The sequence below is a fragment of the Drosophila albomicans genome, chromosome 2R (genome assembly GCF_009650485.2).
Source record: "Drosophila albomicans strain 15112-1751.03 chromosome 2R, ASM965048v2, whole genome shotgun sequence".
NCBI lineage: Eukaryota > Metazoa > Arthropoda > Insecta > Diptera > Drosophilidae > Drosophila > Drosophila albomicans.
The window spans coordinates 26,273,424-26,292,355 of NC_047631.2; the positions used below are offsets into that span (position 1 = coordinate 26,273,424).

General features: G+C 38.3%; 1 protein-coding gene across 8 annotated transcripts in view; it reads left to right on the plus strand.

Annotated features, from left to right (window-relative positions):
- Nucleotides 1-3,669: 3,669 nt before the first annotated feature.
- Nucleotides 3,670-18,932, plus strand: part of LOC117574123 (protein held out wings) — a 38,836-nt gene continuing 23,573 nt past the window's right edge. For 4 of the 8 annotated variants that reach the window (XM_052006319.1, XM_034257776.2, XM_052006320.1 and 1 more), the window contains exons 1-2: nt 3,670-3,865; nt 4,670-5,173. In XM_052006319.1, coding sequence (XP_051862279.1) covers nt 4,879-5,173 — 295 coding nt within the window. In that variant the 5' untranslated portion in view covers nt 3,670-3,865; nt 4,670-4,878. Of the gene's footprint in view, nt 3,885-4,669; nt 5,174-18,932 lie in introns of all 8 variants that reach the window. The other 4 variants (XM_034257777.2, XM_034257778.2, XM_034257779.2 and 1 more) reach the window with 2 other exon arrangements.

An 18,932-nucleotide genomic window follows, 5' to 3' on the forward strand; every position in this document is an offset into this window, starting at 1 on the left:
AAGGAAGTTGTCTTAATTAGCCATTTAATATAATATGTAGTTAATAAACTGATAAAGATTAAAATAAATGCATTTTAAAATGTATAAATTAGTAAAATTAAAGAACAGTAGGATTAAATTTAAATTGTTTCTTTTTCTTAAAGTGAAAGCTTTAACATCTTAAATTTAAATGAAGTAAACTTTGGTGCTAAGGCATTTTATTTTTTAAAAATGTTCATCATTGTATAAAAATACGTTTTTATTTACTGTTATATTGCCAACTGACTTTAATCCGCCTATAAACAGAAAATTAAATAATACAAAATATTATTCACAAATCATTTTAAAGCAAAGCATTTCAAATCTGCCCAAAAAAGCCAAACTTCCGTTGTAGCTTGAGAGTTTTGTGAATGAATTAATTTAAAGTTGAAATTTGAAGCTTCACTGCGTTAACTGCTTCACTGTCGATTAAAGCTACAAGCTGAGAATTTGAAGACGCCTTCGTGAGCTGAGTGAGCAGTGAGGCACAAGCTCGATAAACCTGCAAGAAAAACAAGCATGTGCAACAGCTGAGCACAACGTGTGAGCTACCTGTGAGGCAAGTCGTCAGTGCCTGGTTAAATGTGGCGTGTGGGCGTCGAAGCTGGTTTTATTTGGCTCACACAAATGAGGGAGGAACGAGACGGGGATGAAGAGGAGGGAAGAAGGGGGCGCCTACGCAGCTCGAGCTGCTGCTGCATGCGTAATGGCAACAGCCATTGACGACCTGGCTGTTTAATGGCCAACAAAGTTGGCTTTTAACCAATACGCCGCGGCTAATTATACAAAAGTGGCAAACACACGTTGCTCGCTGCTTGTTGCTCGTTGCCTGTGTTGCCCGCTTTCTGTGTCAATTGCAAATTGGCCCAAAAGCAAGTGCATAATTTGTCGGCTAACGTCAAAGCGATTGGCCAAAATGGGCAACCAGCAAAAATTTGCATTCATCTGGAAGCTTTGGCAAGGGGGAACTTGGCTCAAAAATTGAGTGTGAAATATAGTTCCACACAAATGGGAAAATTGATGGAAAACTTGACGACTTAACACGACGCACAGTGTGACAAGTTTTCAACTGAAATTTGCTGATTCAATGCGTTGTAGTTGAATATCGATTGAGCAGCACTTTTAAAGCAATTCCTAATACGGCATTTAAGCAGTGACTTAATTTGAATAAAATGTCGAAAGAGTATTTATTAATTTAACAAATTTAATGAACTATTCTGATGGATTTTTACTTTGAATATAAATAAACAATGGAACAATTTTCATGATTCCAGCTTGATTTATTTGAATTTGTTTATTAATATGTGGATTTCTTATGCAAGCAAAAAAAAATTCGACAAAATATAATAATTTTTAAAGTGATAAAGACCTTGAACATTGAGTATAAACATTTCTTTACATCAAAAAAATATAGATCAAGTTTTCTTAGACATTTTATATAGTTTTCAAAATTTATTGTCGCAATAAATATAACGCAAATAAAAACACTTTTTATAGTTTTATATTTGACATTTTTTATTATAAAAATGTAATAAATTTTGGAATGTTGTGAATACTTTTCAGCTTTATTTGCAAGTAAAAATTTCTAAATACGATTAAATGTAATAAAAAATATAAAAACTGTGATAGATTTTTTAGAATAACTTTAGACCGTTTCAACATTATTTACGAGACATGAAATTAAAATAAATTTTAGAAAATTTTGTACCACTCAACTTCATATATTACAGTTTTGCAGATACTTAAATTATTTTTATAGTTCTCAAATTGACATTTTTGTTATAAAACTAAGATTAATATGTAAAATACTCTTCTAATTTATTTGAGGATCAATGAAATAAACGAAGTATTGTCACATTTATTCAGCTGCCCCATAATTTTTCTTTTTTGTGGCACACTCTTGTTCCCTGTGCCCCACTTTGATGCAGAGCATTTGTCAATCCGTTGACGAGGCAACTACCTAATAAGTCCTTGAGTCAGCCTCTGGAGCAATTGCAATGCATATTAGATGCAATTTTTAGCTGTGTGCCTCTCGAGAGTCGTCATAACTCACGCCCGAATGATTGGCTGATTGAATGGGGCAAGAAAGCGAGAGAGAAAAGTGCACAAAGGGGGGGCGGGAGACGAGTAAATTTTCACAGTGTTGTGTGAAAATCTAACAGAGGCATTTGGGCCATTTTCTTAAAGCGTTAAAGCCGTTTCTTTTCTTGTGGACACAACAAGAAAAACTGACAAAATAAAATTGAAAGTGCTACCACAAAAAAAATAAGAGAAAAAAAAAAATGATGTGGCCCACATAGAAAGGCCCATTGCAGCTTAACGGCCCACGGATTAAATCATGTGTCTCTTTATGCGTTGCCTGAAGATTTTATGTAGGTGTCAACAGCCAAATAGGCTTTTTAGTTAGGACTGTTTTTTTTTGTCGTCGTCTTTGAATCGAAAAACAATAATAATCATACAATGTCTAAATCTTTACTGCCTGACACATATATGTACGTATTTCAATGGCAATAAAATATCTTCGACTTTAGTAGATAATGCCGGGTCCGGCCCACACACCTTGCCTTCTCTTGCCTTGCCATGCCTTTGCCTTAGTGGGTGCTGTTGATAAAGTTGTTGGCCAGACGGACTGACTGCTTGGCCTGGCTGGCTGCCCGCCTGCTTTCCACTTCCACTGATTGAAAACTTTCACGTCTCTTTTTAAGTGCATGCGGGTGCTCTCTGTGTGTGTGAGTGTGTGTGTGTGCTGCTGCTGTTGACTTTTTTTGCGGAATACGCGGAAGCACAGCAGAAATCCATACATACCTTTGGACAAATACATACATATAGACACACAGTTTGTACATCTGAAACGCGCATTTGCAATGGAAAGTAAAAGTTGTAACTGTCCAGGGTCGCTTATATGGTGCGTCGCCATCAACATCCACATCCACATCAACATCAACATCGCCATCGCCATAGCCATCGCATGCGAATGCCAATTTTCCCACATACATTTCGTGTATTTTGAGCATTTTGCTGAGCATTTTGCTATGTGGCTCAAAGGCAAGTTTAACACCAACATTTGGCTGTACGGGCGTAATTTGCATACGCTTTTGGCCAAATGCCCCCACATACATATCTTAACAACAACAACTGCAAATAGTAAAACACAAAATACTTTGTGTGTTCTAATCGCATTCAACTCTAGGCCTGTTAACAATTTCCGTACGTAATTAATGCCTCCGCGTTCAGTGTTCAGTGTTCCATAATTCAAATTGACGCCAACGCGCCAAATACGCTTCGACGCCTGAGTGTAAGGGAGATGGCAGCTGTAAGCGGCGCATGATTGACAGACTTAGTGCTGCCACTTGACGCAAAGCAATACGTTAATTGCACTTATAAACTATTATTTACTAGTGGTATGATCTCTAGATCAATGATTTTCATCTTGTTCCACATAATACTTAATGTCTAGTTGTTCGTAAGCCACATTTACACGTTTTAAAGCCGAAATTCCCTGTTAAGTCAAACATCTGCGCAGTGGTTGACAGTGTGGCAACGCCGGCTAATGATCTTCAGTGCTGTTAAGTCGCTGTTATACTCAAAAAGGCATGCTGGCTCTCCGCATTTCGTCGTTTTCGTCTGTGCGCTTTGCTTTCAGTTTCTTTTTCTCTGTCTTTGCGTGCGGTTCAGTTTTTTGTAGAAAATAGGAAGAATCGTTCCCCAGTAGAAGAAACGAGATCCGTGCGTTTTCCTTTTTCACCCGACTCGAATACAATTTTAAACATAAACAAAAAAAATACAAAAGAAAAAAGGAATTCTCAAAATAGTTAAAAAACGCAGTGTACTACAAACAAATGCAAATGTATGCAACTTTTTCAATGGTTAATACTGTGAAACGTATCCCACAAACAACAACAAGAACAGCAACAACAACAAATACACATAATCAGCAGCAAACAGCACAAAATGTGTGCATATTTTATGCGAAATTTTCAACATTTCCATTGAAATTTCAATGTTTTCCAATGCTACGCAGCGTTGCGAATGTTAAATTTGTAATTTCTTCAGTTAGTCTTGTGCAAATGCACATCAATTTGGTTGCAAATAAGAATTATTCATTTGCATATAGAAAAAAAATTAATTTCATTTTATTTTATTTTTTGTTGTACTTCTTTGGGGGCTGCAGCCAGCGAGAGCGTACGTGAGAGCGAAAGAGAGGGAGAGCGCACACAAGAGCAGCAGCTATTTTGACATTCTGCTTTCATTCATCTCCGTTTGCTCTCACGTCGACTACGCTCCCAACCACACTACACACACACACACACACATACAAATTAACTGTGCTTATATGCGTGTGTATGTGATAGCAAGACGTCGCAGTCGCAGTTGCCGTTTGTCTCTGTTTCTTCCTCTTGCTCTTGCTTGATCTGACGCAGTCGCTGCTGCTGCTGCGCTGAGGAATTTTTTCAGTCTTCATTTTTCGACTCTTTGCTGCTCTCTCTCTTGTCTCATTGCCGCTGCTGCGCTGTTGATCTTGTTGTTGTTCTGTTTTTTTGGGTGGAGTTGTTTTCAATCTGTTTCTGTTTTCTGTGGCTCTCTCAGTCTCTCTTTCGCCTACAATTTCATGAGAATTCGTAACAACAACAATTCTGTGTCTATTTTACAGTAACTACAAACATACAAACAAAAAAACAACAAGAAATCGAAGCGTGTTAAAGTCTTTTGTTTAGCAAATTGTGCAATACGTAGAAGAAAAAAAGAGCCGAAAAAGTTAAATACGCATTCGAATAGAATTTTCGGCAAAAACAACAAAAAAACAATCGATTGTGCAACAAAGTAAACAATTGTTAAAACTTCAACAAACACAACAAAAAAATGAGTGTGTGTGAGAATAAGACCGTTGTGCAACAGCAATTGCAACAACAAGCTGCCGCTGCAGTTGCCGCCGCCGCAGCCGCTGCAGTAGTGCAACAGCAACAGCAGCAGGCACAACAACAACAACAGCAGGCGCCACAAGTGGTGGTGCCACAGCCACAGCACATGACGCCACAGCAACAACAACAGAGCACACAAAGCATTGCCGACTATTTGGCACAATTGCTCAAGGATCGCAAGCAATTGGCCGCATTTCCAAATGTCTTTACGCATGTCGAGCGTCTCCTGGATGAAGGTAAGTCACTCACATACACAAAATTCAAAAACATACACAAACACATATACATCTATGTGAGCATCTTCAATTATGCTCGCTCGTTCTCTCTCTCCCTCTCTGTCGCTCTTTTGGCCCCCCAATAAGCGCAACTTTGTTGTTTGCTGGTGTTGCTTTCTATATTTAAAGTCGCTTCTTCTCCTCTGCTCTGATCTTGAGTTCATTCCACCTTGCAGCGCAGAACCCAAAGTCACTGCTGTCGACGTCGCTGCCAACGTCGCTGCCAGTTGTTTGTTATTTTTGGTTACTTCCTTTTTGTGCGCCACTTCGTCGTTTTGTCTGTCGCTCTCTCGCGTTCTCTCTTTGAAAAGACCGTGAGCGAGGAGAGCGTAAACGCTGCTTAAATTCTTTGCTTACGTTTTACGCTCTACCCCCCACTTGTGATCACACTGCTTAGGGGGGTGTTGCATTGTGTGAGAGGGGGATGGCGAGATGGGGGAGTCTGCAGCGTTGACAACTGAATGGTATTAAGTGTGGTGGCAATTTTGAATGAGGCGTGCCCAGATTTACAGCCCACGCACACAGAGCAAACAAAGTATTTGAAAGAATAAGCAGACGAAAAATCAACACAACAAGGGGCGTGCGACAAAGGAGAGGGCGTGGCAGCAGGACCGTAAAGACAAATACAAGACTACCTGGATGGTCACATCAACAACACCAGCAACTCGCTTATATTTGCTTAACATCTGTTGGCCATATGCATGTTGGGTGTGTGTTGAGTGTGTGTGTGTGTGTGTTTGTGTGTCTCTTGGTAATGACAAAATTATGTTGCACAGAGATACAGATACCGAGAGATACACATACTATAGATATACGTAGTGTGCGCTGCAAACTAGTTTTTTGGTTGCCCACAGATTTTATTTGCCAAAAGCAAAGCGTTGACAATTTGTAAAACTCGTTCGACCAGCTACAAGAAAATGTTTTATTTTCAACGTTGTTTCATATACCTGCTTGCAACACCTCACCACCCACCCGTAGTCAGTCTTTTTGTTGCTCTTATCAGTCCAAGAGTGGGAGTCACAGGGCTGCGGGTGAACTACTTCCTAAAGCTAATGTGTGTGTGTGTGTCTGTGTGTGTGTGTGTTTGGACTCCAGACTCAGTCCCAAAGCGAGTTGTAGCTTCGAGACCCGCTCGCTCTTTTTTTATTTTGTTTTGTTTTTTAACGGCTTTCGACTTTTCAACTTGCTAGAAGTTATTTTATTTTGGTTGCTTGTTGTTGTTGTTTTTGTTGTTTTTCTGTGCTGATGTTTTTGCAACTTTCTCTTTTCAATTGCTGAGTTGCTTTTGCTGTTTTTTCGTTTTGCGGCAACACAGCGTCAGAGTTTGTCATGCGGGCTGATGACCAACTTCCCAATTGCCCGAAGAACAAACTGCGAGGAAAAACTTTTATTTCTATGACATTTTCATGCTTTGCACATTTTCACAAGCAGCTTAAACATTTAATAAACTATATTTCTATGCATATTTATGCATAAGCTATAGAATTCCACTTGAATGGTTGCCACATGTTGGTTGAGGGTTGAAGTAAATGTGGCATGCAACAGTTGTACTCTAGGGTTGAGGAACTCTTCAATCAGTGAAGTAGAGAAAAACTCAATCTTTTGCATTAAAAATATCTTTTTAAATGTATCCCATCATTAAGTGTTAGCAAGAAAGCATATAAAGATTGTGGATCTATTATAACAAGATGTTTAATCTGTTTAAGAAAACTAAATCGTTTTATTACAATTTTCTATTTTGTTTTTTTGCAAAATTCAGCTAAAGAACAGATAGGAAATCTTATATAATATATTTTAGCTTAAAGATTTCAAATAAATGGATCATGAAAATGTTCTCTTTAAGAATTGTTAAATCAACCAAATATTGTTTAAATTGAATCAAAATTCAGTTACTATAAGGTTAAGAAACTCTTGAGTTTGTTCTTCACCGAAAAAACACATTTTTTTCTTACCAATCTCTATTATAAAAATGTTTATCATTATACAAAGTTCACCTTTAAATAGAGATAAACAATGCGGTAATATAATATCTTTTAACTTGAACTGAGAACGAAAAATGTAAACTTTTGAGCATTAATTGTTATTTCATCAGAATAATTGAATCAAAATACAACAATGTTGCCGCAAAAGAATTTCGTTGTGAGTTCATATTTATATTTCGCCTGTTGCACATATAACATTATAATTTATTTGTAACCCATCTGTGTTGCAACCTGTTGTGCGTTGATTTGAATTGCATATAAATACCATTCGTGCCCCCACAATATTGTGTGTGTGTGTGTGTATTGTATATGATTAAATGCATGTAGTTTTGTGTTATTTTGTTATTTTTTGTATTGCCTCTTTCGCATTTAGAATGTCTTATTTATTTATTTGCCGCGTTGTTTTTATTGTCGACGTCGTCGTCGTCAGTCGCTTTTGGCACTGCTGACATAAATTTCGCTGTTCGTATTGTTTGGGGCTAGTGACTCATGCCTAAAATAAAATGAAATAAAAACGAAACAACAACAAGAAGAACTGAAGCTGAGGATGAAGACTGAGAAGTAGAAGGGAAAGAGGAAGATTGAAGATGAATATTGTCCGCAGCGTTTATTGTATCTGTTAGATACATATGACACATGCCGCGGTAGCACGTTTCTAGCGTTTCCACTGTATCTTGATGCATGCCGAGCAATTTGCACAGTTGAAGTGTGCTTAGACTGTGGAAAGACGACGTCAAAACCTGAGTAGTGTGTTTTGTCTACTCGGATTACTCGCATTGTCGCAGTCCAAGCATAACTGCACGTACTATCTCCGGAGACTGCTGGAGATATAGATATAGTAGATACAACAACAGACGGCAGATATAGAGATACATTTTTGTATGTGTGTATATATGGATAACCCCAAACAATATCTTCCGCATGACGCTGATAACTAAGCGAGTAGATGGCATACAGATAAATGTATCTTTCCAGCAGTGCGATGCGAATGTATCTGTATCTGTATCATATAATAAACTTAGCGCGCTTTTAATCAAATCATTATTATGAGGTGATTTTGTTGTCGTCTTTGTTGTTGTTACTTGTAGCGTTGCCCACGCATTGGCCGAAATACAACAACACGCAACATATCAAAATTCTGTTGTTGCTCTTTCTTCTCTCTAGCACGGCACGCAACGATCTTATAGATACATACACTCTTTGTGTATGTGAGAGTGTGTGTGTGTATCTTGCGTTGTGCATTTAAAAAATCAAATTACGTTCGGACTACACCCGCTGCTGCTGCTGCTCGCAAATGTTTATATAGTCACACAGCTATATATACATGTAGACCGATCCGTATATATATTTATAATATATACATAAGCATATATAGCTAGCGTCTTCTTATATAGATACGTTGGCATTTCTCTCAGATACATACACGCAGCAGATTTTCAGCGCTCGACATTTATTTTGTTGTTGTTGTTGTTGTTGTTTTTTGGTTGTTTCATGAAAAATTTGAAATGTGTTTCATTTCGTCTAAATTTAGATGATTGGAAATGGTTTTCTTCTCGTTGTTGTTGTTGTTTCTGTTGGTCTGAGCGGAATTTCAGCTCTCTATTTGACCGTTTTTGGGGCGTTGTTTGCACTCAGCAGATCAGCAGCAACGTTATTAACTTGGCTTGTATGACTTAAATGGACTTCAATGCAAACACACAAAAGCAAAATGCTAAAATGTGCATCAAACGAACGAAACCAAAACGAAAACGAATCGAATCGAACGCTTCATCGATCGCTTAGCAAACAAATTAAATTTTAAATTAAAAAAAAAAAAAAAGAGAAGGAGGAAAGACAACGACAACGACAACAAACGGCGAAACCAAATAAATTAAAATAAAACGCGCAATGAGCGCTTTTGAATTTCAATTCGATATTACTCAGGGCCCAAGTTCAGATAATGTTTATATCGAGAGTTACGACGTATAGTTGAGCACTGAGTTGAGCTCTGAGTCTGGGTTGACGTCGTGCTCATAAATTTGTTGACAATTGTTATGCGGAACGCGTGGGCACAGCTGCTGCTGGCAAACCCTCTCCGCACCCTAGACACTCTTTGGCTTCCCCTTGCAACCCGCCCGCATCGTGCAAGGCGAGGAAACTCTCTCTACACGTTCCATTGCGTTTTTCAAATTCAATTAAAATCTTTTGTCATGGCGACCATTGGCTATTTTGATTTGTTGTTGTTTAAAGCGTATTATGGGCGCTACCAAAAACAGAAGCAACCATGCGTTGTTGTTGTGGCTGCAACCCCAGCACGGAAGTTGACCATGGCCAGGAGCAACGATACAAACATTATTGAATAACTGAATAACTGTGCAGCAACAAGAAAATGAAGCAATTGATGATCAGACTGCAGACTGCATTGGCAAATGTCGAAAAATTTATGATACAATCGACGATCATAAAGGGCATTGAACGTCGAAAGCGATTGATCAGCGATCTGATCACTGATCCGCTGACAGAGGCGAAAGTTGGAAAGAGTTAACTGGAAAACTCTCTATGATTGTTGGTCATGCCTGATTGGGTTGTTGGTGGGTGTGTGGGAAATTTGCAGACAACAATTGATTGCCACTCAATTTTGTGCACTAACAAGATTGAACTTATGAACTCGCCAAGTTTTAAACGCAGTCAAACGCATTTCCTTAAGTGCAAAACATTTGCTTTTGCCACCAATTAGCAAACATTGTTTTTCTTTTTTTTCGTTTGCAATTTTGTGTGATTTTTTGCTTTTAACTTGCCGCCAAAGGGAAGAATTCATAGAAATGCGCTCATCTAGGCGGCAAACATGATATCTTCATTCCAACAACAACCAAAATGACTCAGCAGCAGCAGCAGCAGCAGCAGCAGCACATGGCAATCCTAAAGATACAAATAAGTATATGTGTATCTATAGCCTTCAATTAGCATTTTCATGTGCCAGAGCAAGCAGCAGCGGCGACTTCTCGTAGTCTTGACTTTTGTTTTGAAAATTTCGAATTGCGTCATTTTCCAGCTTGCATGACATTTGATACACACACACACACACACACAGCGAGAGCTAATGCTTGCAGCAGATATTTCGCGTTGTGTTTTTTTTGACAAAAATAGCGTAAAAATGCGCGTAATTAAAATATTTTTCGCATGCTCATATTCCATGTGCCCTCCATAAGCACTCACGCTCAAGTTTCCCCCCTCTTTACTCTTCACTCAATGAAGAGGCACGCGACTACCAGCAGCCAGAAGAGCAACCTCGATTCTGACAGCAGCAGCAGCAGCAGAGGCACCCATGTGGCATTAGACAATTGCTTTAATATGCCACCAGACAGCCGCCGCCGCCAAGCCGCACAAATTGAACAATTTGATAACAAAACGCAATACTTGATGTGAGAGATGCAAAAGGCAATAAATTTACTTTGAAGTTGTGCCATATGGTCGGTGTGCTGGCTTCCAAACTCTACAAGCAACAAGCTACAACTTCTACTTCAACTTCAACTCGAACTGGCTGCCACATCTCTCTTTCAATGCGCCTTATATGGGCACCTCGATGGCACTTGAGCTGTTGTTGTTGCTGTTGTGGCTGCTGCTTCGGCAAGTGAATCACTTTTATTGTGCAATGCCAGCGATATCGATTTTTATGGCAGATCAATTGAATTTTTCAATTGACCAAAAAGTGAAAAAATGAAAATGAAAAGCAAAAATGCATTTGTCTGTTTGGCGTGTGAAATGCGGGTAAAAGATGCAACTAACCCCTAGGAAAGAAAACGTTGAGCAATTGCAATTAAATGGGATACATTTTGATTATATAGAAAACTGTCACGCTTCCGAAATGTTGCCAAAAAAAAAAAAAGAATAAATGAAAAGATCACATTTAGCAGCGAGACAAAACAATTATCGGATAGATACAAAAAAATATATGACAATGAGATACAGACAAGAAGAAGCAGATTGTGAGGAAGGCGCCACTCTTTGGCTTTGGTTGTACGTGGTATCTTCGTATCTTTTGGCTGTCTGCAATTCAGAAATTCAGATATTCGCAGCGTATTCACTCGTACTTGTGCAGCATGAATGAATGTTGTTGTCGTTGTTGGCACGTAGTGTTGTGTGTGTGTTTGGTTGTATATATTTTGGCATTTTCAATGTTGTTTTTGGGGACGACGCCAGCCGTTTTAGTTTTGGGCTATTTTCGCATATCTGCGTCAGCCAATTTCACGCACTTTCGTGTCGTTCAACTGTTTCGATTGAAAGTCTTTGGTATTTCCTAAAAATTTACGACAATCACGCCCCCAAGACGCCTTAATTGTTGCATTTGCCATCAGCTGCTGCTGTTGCTGCTTGTTGTGTTGCATGTTTGTTTTGTCTTTGTCTTGGTCTTTGTCTTTACCTTTTGTGTTGTTTATGTTCATTATGGCACTCGTTATTTTTTTCGTTATGTGTGTGTGTTTTTGAAACATGACATAAAAATTGAATGTCGTGCCGCCACGTTTTATTCATCTGCGTATTTGGGTTAAATGCCATTTTATATGGTCGCAATGTTGTGAAACACTCTTTGCAAGTGCGTGGGTGGCTTGCCATATGTGTGGCTAAAAGCAATCAGTGGCACGCTATGGTCAAAAGGATTTGACATTGGCTTCAAACAGCAGCAGCAGCTTTGATCGTCATCGACCACAGCTGTCGATGGCAGAATGTATGTTAGCTTAAAGTCAAGTAACTTGTTGGTTTTCTAATGAATTTCACTGGCTACTTTGCTTGTTATTTTTAGCATAGTTACGAGTTCGCCTAAACATCAGCTGCAAATGCAGTTTCCGCTTCACTTTCAAGGCAAGGCAAGCAGGCGCCCACTTTAAAATGAGCTTAAAGCGTCTCTCTATCTCAAGGACATCTTGTGGCTTATCAGCTGTGTGTGTGGTGGAGAGTGACAGTTGTGCGTGAATGTCATTGGCATACACGCTGCTTTTGACCATACACGAATATCGAAGCGTTGCACTTGCATTTTCAACAACAAATCTAGTCGGCTTTAGGCCACAGCTCACGTGGGCTTTTCCGGTTTTCCACGCACACACAAAAAAGCCCACATCAACAAAATTTCTTGAAAATATCAAGAGAAAGAGAGAGGAGGAATGTCGGATTGACGGCGACATCGTTGCTAGTTGTGGCTGACTAAAAATAAACAAAATACGTGGGCGCTCAAAGGTGTTAAGAACAAGTTGCACAACGTACAGAAAAAAAAAACAAAAAAACAGAAACAAAACCTGCAATGTACAAATACCTATAATAAAGACTAATAAATAGGTACATGATGCTGTATGACAAGACGAGTTAGAACCTAAAATATCTACAAGTGTAGTCGACGAATGGGATACCAATTATGCAATGGAATGAAAAGAATATTGTATTGTCAAGATCGTTAGAGAATATACCTCGCTCTAGAGAGGTGTATAACTAGCAAGGTAACAATTGAAATGTCGGCAAAAACTCTTTGAGTTGAGTATTCAAATTGTTAGATACTTGAATTTTGGTCAAGCACATTTTACGTTGTTGTTATATGTATAATTATGCAGATACATGGGTAAGTAAATGTGTGTGTAGTTGTATCTGCGACTTACGCTCCACTCTCGAGACAAGTCAAGACAAAAGATAGCAGTGACAGTGGTTAGGTAGGTAGGTAGGTGGACAAGTGGTAGGCAGTTTAGGTCGGGGACTCGTGTAATAATTTATAGCAATAGCGAGAGAGCTCTTCATGTTATTGTCTTTTGGGTTTTCTGCTGCTGCTGCGGCTGTGGTTTGAGGTTTTTTTTGTTTTTGCGTTGTTGCCACACATATTCGTGTGTGTGAGTGTGTGGGGGCTCAGTGCCAGAGAGAGAGAGACGTGTGTGTCACGTTGCGTATACGCGATAAACAACAACATTAATTATACGACAAGTAAAAGGCAGCACGATCAAATGACATGTATTGCATGGCCCATTTAAAGCGCTTTAAACGCCCACAGCTGCTCTCCCATACTTGAGTTGCCCATTTATTTATTTATTTATTTATGTTATAATGTGTGTACCTACATACATTTTTATACGAGTATGCTGCACATAATGAATTAATTGTCTGTCTGTGTGTCTCGCTGCCTGTTTTTGGTATATCAACAATTTGTTCGTTATTAAATTGATACACATTTTAAACCAAATGCAGACATTGTCTTTAGCTGTAGGTCTTTAGCAGCACATTATGGCGGCCGTAAACAATTTCAAGAAATATGAAAACATGACATAAGTAACTTGACCAAATGGCAATGGCTACTTTCACCCAAAGCTATATACGAAAAAGCAGACACACGCAATCTATTTACACACACCCGATAACTGTTTGTTTAGGCATCCCAACCCAACCTAAAATAAATAGCTCTCCTCTCGATATACATGTATATATATGAAAATCAGTTTTTAATTTCCGTTGAACCACGCGCAAACAGCGATTCTCGAATTTAATAACAGCTGTGAGTTTTCAGAAGCGAAAAACTAAAGCGTCGAAATATTATTTTTACCTAAATGAAAACAAAAACGCAACAATGTTGATGGAACGCAGCTTGTTTCAAAATTCGGTTTACAGCTTCTTTTTATTTCCAAAATTTTGTGCAATAGATATAAAAGCAAGAATCAGGTAGAGTCTGAAGGAGAAATATTGAAGAAATGTATTACAAGCAGAAGAAGAAGGCATCGCAAAAGGTCATGAACTCTGCGGTTACACATAGAGTGAAGAGTCACACAATCTTTTGCCTGTGTTTGCGTTTCGTCTGTATTCAATTCGGTTCATGATTTGTGAGATTCGTTTTCTCTTCTTCAACGCTGCTGCTGCTGCTGTTATTGTTGTGGTTGCGGCCAGGCCGGGCAAGGCGGCTGTTTATGTTCCACACACGTAGCAGGGGCTCCGGAAAAGTCATTCGGCTACTCCAGAAATAAACAAGCGCAATGGTGGCAGCGTGGCAACAAAATCAGCGTGCCACTGCCGAGACGACGCCGTCACATTCAAAGTGGTGTGCGTTTGTGTGTGTGGTGGAGCATGGGGGCATGACAGAAATTGTATCTTTTGGATTTGTTTAAAAATAGTTTGCCCGGCAAAAACCAAACAGCAACAACAGTCACAGCCACAGAGAATAGAACCTTGTTAGACTCAGCCAGCCAAAAGTTTAACAGTTCCAAAAATGCACAAGACCCTCTCAGCGTGTTGATTGAGCAGCTATAGATGAATAAAAAAGTATCGTACAGACGTTTCGATTGTTTTATGCCCACTAAACAAATCAGACTTTACAGCGCATTAACGCTGTCTAATTATAGCATTTATCTAACAATAAACGCGTACTTTTTGTTATCTTTATACGTTGTTATCTTCATAAAGTTTACAGAGACTGCATAAGATCTTTTGTGTATAACTTTGTTGCCTTGGTCCATAAATTACATGAGGATTTGTTTTTTATGTGAAACCGAACTGAACCTGAACTATTTATGTATGATATTATATAGCCTAATCTTATCTTTTTTTGCTACCTGTCTTGCTCGTTTCAGGTGAGTTTACTAAGCGCGTGCTATCAGAGTTGCGATAACGCTTTGGCTGCCTATTGGTAACAACAGCAACAATAACAACAACAACAACAATTACAACAATGAGCAACTATTGTTGCTGGGAAATGTTATAGAAAATGCCGACGGTGCTGGGCTGAAAACTTAACCTGATTGGCTGAGTACACAAATTGTCTATTATCTATACTATAGATTGTTAATTTTTAATTGGTTTAAGCAGCCATTGCTACAGCACTGAGAACACTGAATAGTAAACATTGCACAGAGGGAGGGAGAGAGAAAATGAGTTGTTTATATGCGAGTGAGGGAGCGAGAAGCAAACGCGGCGCGGCGGCTCATCGATATTGTCTGACGTTGAAATTTTATGAGCAAGGCTATAAAATAAGCTCGGTTAATTGCTTTATAAAAATGGGCGCGCATGGAACGACCCAACTGAGTGTGTTGACTACCGTTTTTTTCCAAGTTTCTTTTCAAATGATTAACTGACTAATTGGCTAACTGCCCGATTGACTTACTGAGCAAACGAACGCGAAAGCGAACCTTAAGCTGACAAATTTATGCACTTTGTTTGTCAAAATGAAAGAAAAAAAGGAAAACAATAAGTTTGTCAATAGAAGAACCCTTCGCCGTTTCTTAGCGTTCGCCTTGTATGAATCTTAATTAATTTTGAAATATTAACAAATTATGTGCATACGCAACATTTTGCCTTGGTTCGGAGTTGAGTTTGGAGCTTAGGTTTGGGTTTGCTTTTTGTTACGGGGTGTGGCTTCCTGCCTGTGTGCACCATGTTTAGTCTTTTATCTTTTGGCTTTTGTTATTTTTATTTTGACTCATTAGGAGCACTTTTTTTTTGTGTGCCCAGCATTTTCCACACAAAAATCTTTACGCATTTAATGTACAAGCTGTTTAGGTTCGGGTTTTTCTTGCTTACGTGGCGGCATTTTGCTCGAAAATTGCGCACATGGGAACTGTTTTGATTTGCGGCCAATTTTTGCCGTTGGCGCGATGCCTTGCGCCACTTTGACCAACTGCGAACAACAACAACAACAACTACAGCAACAACAACAACAACAGCAGCTGCAACTACAACAACTGTTTAACTGTTTAAATCGACATTTGCAACGTTTTTTGGCAATGACAAGTTGATTTTTTTTCTCTGTGTTATTCGGCTTCTCTCTTTTTCGGTTTGGAAAAATTGGCTTACAATTTACGAACTTGTTTAGCAATTTTGCGAACATGTTTCATTTAGTTGTGTGTGTGTGTGTTTTGTTGCAATTACATTTCGGTTTTTTGCTGCCAAAGATCGATCTCAACAGGTGGAAATCAATCATCGATTTCATATGAGTAATTTTCAGCTGGCTTCTTAAATGTTTTTTTTTTTTTGTTTGGCTTGTATATCGAATACTCAATTAGCCAAATGACACAATTTCTCGAGCTTGTCATTTTACTTTTACGCTTCTAACTCAGCGCGCGTTATTTTTAGCTTTAAAAACCATCTCAAATTTCTGTAACAAAAAAAAAAAAAAAACTAAGAAAGCTGCAGTTGAATGTGCTCAACTGTGAAATACCCGTTAGCGTTTCAATTGAAGCAAAACTGCAGTATTATTCCTAAAATATACCGAATGCTATATTTAGTATATAAGTATATTACTACAATTAAAATTTACCATACCACACAAAGCAACTAAGATACCCACTGCCAATTTTGAATAGTGCGGTACTAAAATATACCGAAGGCTATATTTGGTATATCAATATACTAATACATTTAAAATGTACCATAGAGTACAAATTATGCCAGATTGTGACCCAGAGCACTTAAGATACCTGCTACCTATTTGAATAGATGCAAAATAGTGTGGTACTAAAATATACTAATGTCTATATTTGGTATATATCGATATACTAATACGTTTAGGATATACCAAAGAGTACAAAATATGCCTCATTGTCACCCAAAGCAACTAAGATATCCGCTACAAATTCAATAGAAGAATAGTGCGATACTAAAATATACCGAATACTATATTTGGTATAACAATATACTAAATGCAAAAAAATATATACCAGATAACACAAAATATGCTAGATTGCCACCCAAAACACTTAAGACCCGACTGCAGCAGCCGTTTGCTTGCCATACAAATATAATACCCTTCTAACCCATTGGTAGAGGGTATAAAAATACGTGGAAGCGTCGTATGAGACATGCTAAGCACACAACTAACACTTCAAGGGTAAAAAGGCATTTCCAAAAATATATCTGATTACATGTTAATTGTTTGCATTTTGCTGCTGTCGTTTTGACAGTAATTTGTTGTACAACTTGTTGTTGTTGTTGCTGCTGATGTTGGCCACGCAAATCGACACGCCCACCTACTTCTGGTTGCCGCCCATCGTGTGCCGTTGTTTGAATGTGGTCGAAAGCGGCTGTCGATGTTGCTGCTGCTGCTGCTTGTTGTTGGCTAATTGTAATCTCGAAGCTTAATGTCAAGTTGCAAGGTTGCCGCGCTGTTGCACATACACGCACACTCACACACACTCACACCCACCCGTCTCGCTCGTGAGATCTACAGTTATTTGTTTTAATTGTGTGCGTGTGAAAAAAAATAACAAAAATTGTCGTAATGTTGTTAATGCTACAAGTTGTTGCTGCTGCTGTTGATGTTGCTGTTGCAACCCACACACACGCTGCGATGTTGTCGCATTAAAACATCATTTGCATTTTTTCATTTCAATTTCTGTTTCTAGAGTGTGTGTGAATAATGTTATTTACTTTAATAGAGCTACTAGCAGTATTTGAGCTTGTCTTCTGTGCCAGTTGTTGACAGCAGCTTTCCATTTTGGGCATTGTTGAAACTGAAAGTTCAACAGATTCACGCCGCGTTGCCTTGTGCAGCACATTTCACTTCCTTTCGAAAGACTTTGCTCTGGCAATCAGTTAAGATTCATGACTAGCTGAGTTGTTTCGTTTCGTTGTCAAAGGCATTCTGGCGTGTCGACGAGAGCACCTTCACTTTATCTACTACTTTTATTTGCCATGCGAATGCGCATCATCTTATGTGTTGAAATACAGCGCAAAAAAATAAAAAAAAATCACAAAATCACATTGCTATCATTGTCTTTGTTCGCCCCCCGAGGCACTTGACACATTTCTCTTGCCATATTCTTTTGTGGCATCTTAACCGTTTTGATCTTTGGCTTTACGGCATTAGTTTTAATGCCCTTTCCTGGGGGCCACTTCTGGTCATTTGGCAAAAATAATAAAATAATCATAATGCGGATTTTGTTGCCAGGCAATCGCTTGACTCGCTTCCAAAGTCTGTCTCTCCCCCATCAAATTATCTCATTAACAATTCTTAAAATATAATTTTGTTGCCGTTGTTGTTGCTGTTGCTTATTAAATGACACCGACTACACGAAAAGAAAGAAAATAATAAAATAAAATAAAAAGTGTATAGAGAATGAAATGTGCTAAGAACCGAAACGAAATTAGTCACGATGTTTGTGTTTTTGGGTGAATGAGTATTCACATTCATTCGTATTCGTAACAGTATTCTGTATGAGTTCTCGATATAATCAAAACGATTTATATTCCAACTTTTTTGTGTGTGAGTCTGTGTTCAAGGTGTTGTTTTTTTGCTGCTCCGTTCGTTTCATTTGCACCAATTTAACTTTAATTCCCATTAATTTGATTGTCAAATATTTTCAAATTAACGAGAGTGTCGTTCGTTTATTGCGCAATGATTGCGTGTAATTAAACAATTTTAATTCAAATTGCCAAAATGAATTAGTTAAAACTCTGCCCTATCTCTGAGAAGAAGATTATTATTACTTCGGCTGTCAGTCTTCATTCATTCATTGAGAAAAAATTGTGATTAAAGCATCATCAAATTGTCACATTCAATGACTAATGGCAATTAACTTGCACTCGTACTCGTACTTGACGAAAGACTCTAATAATAAAGCATATTACTTCATCAAAAAAAAGAGAAAAAACTTTGACAGCTATCAAAATAATAATAATAATAATATGAATATTACCATAATTCCAATATCCATGTATGCACACATTGTTGTGTGTTTTTACGGCTATTTGCATGCTCCTTTTAATGGGCAAATTATACAATCTGACTAAATTGCATTGCTATGTCA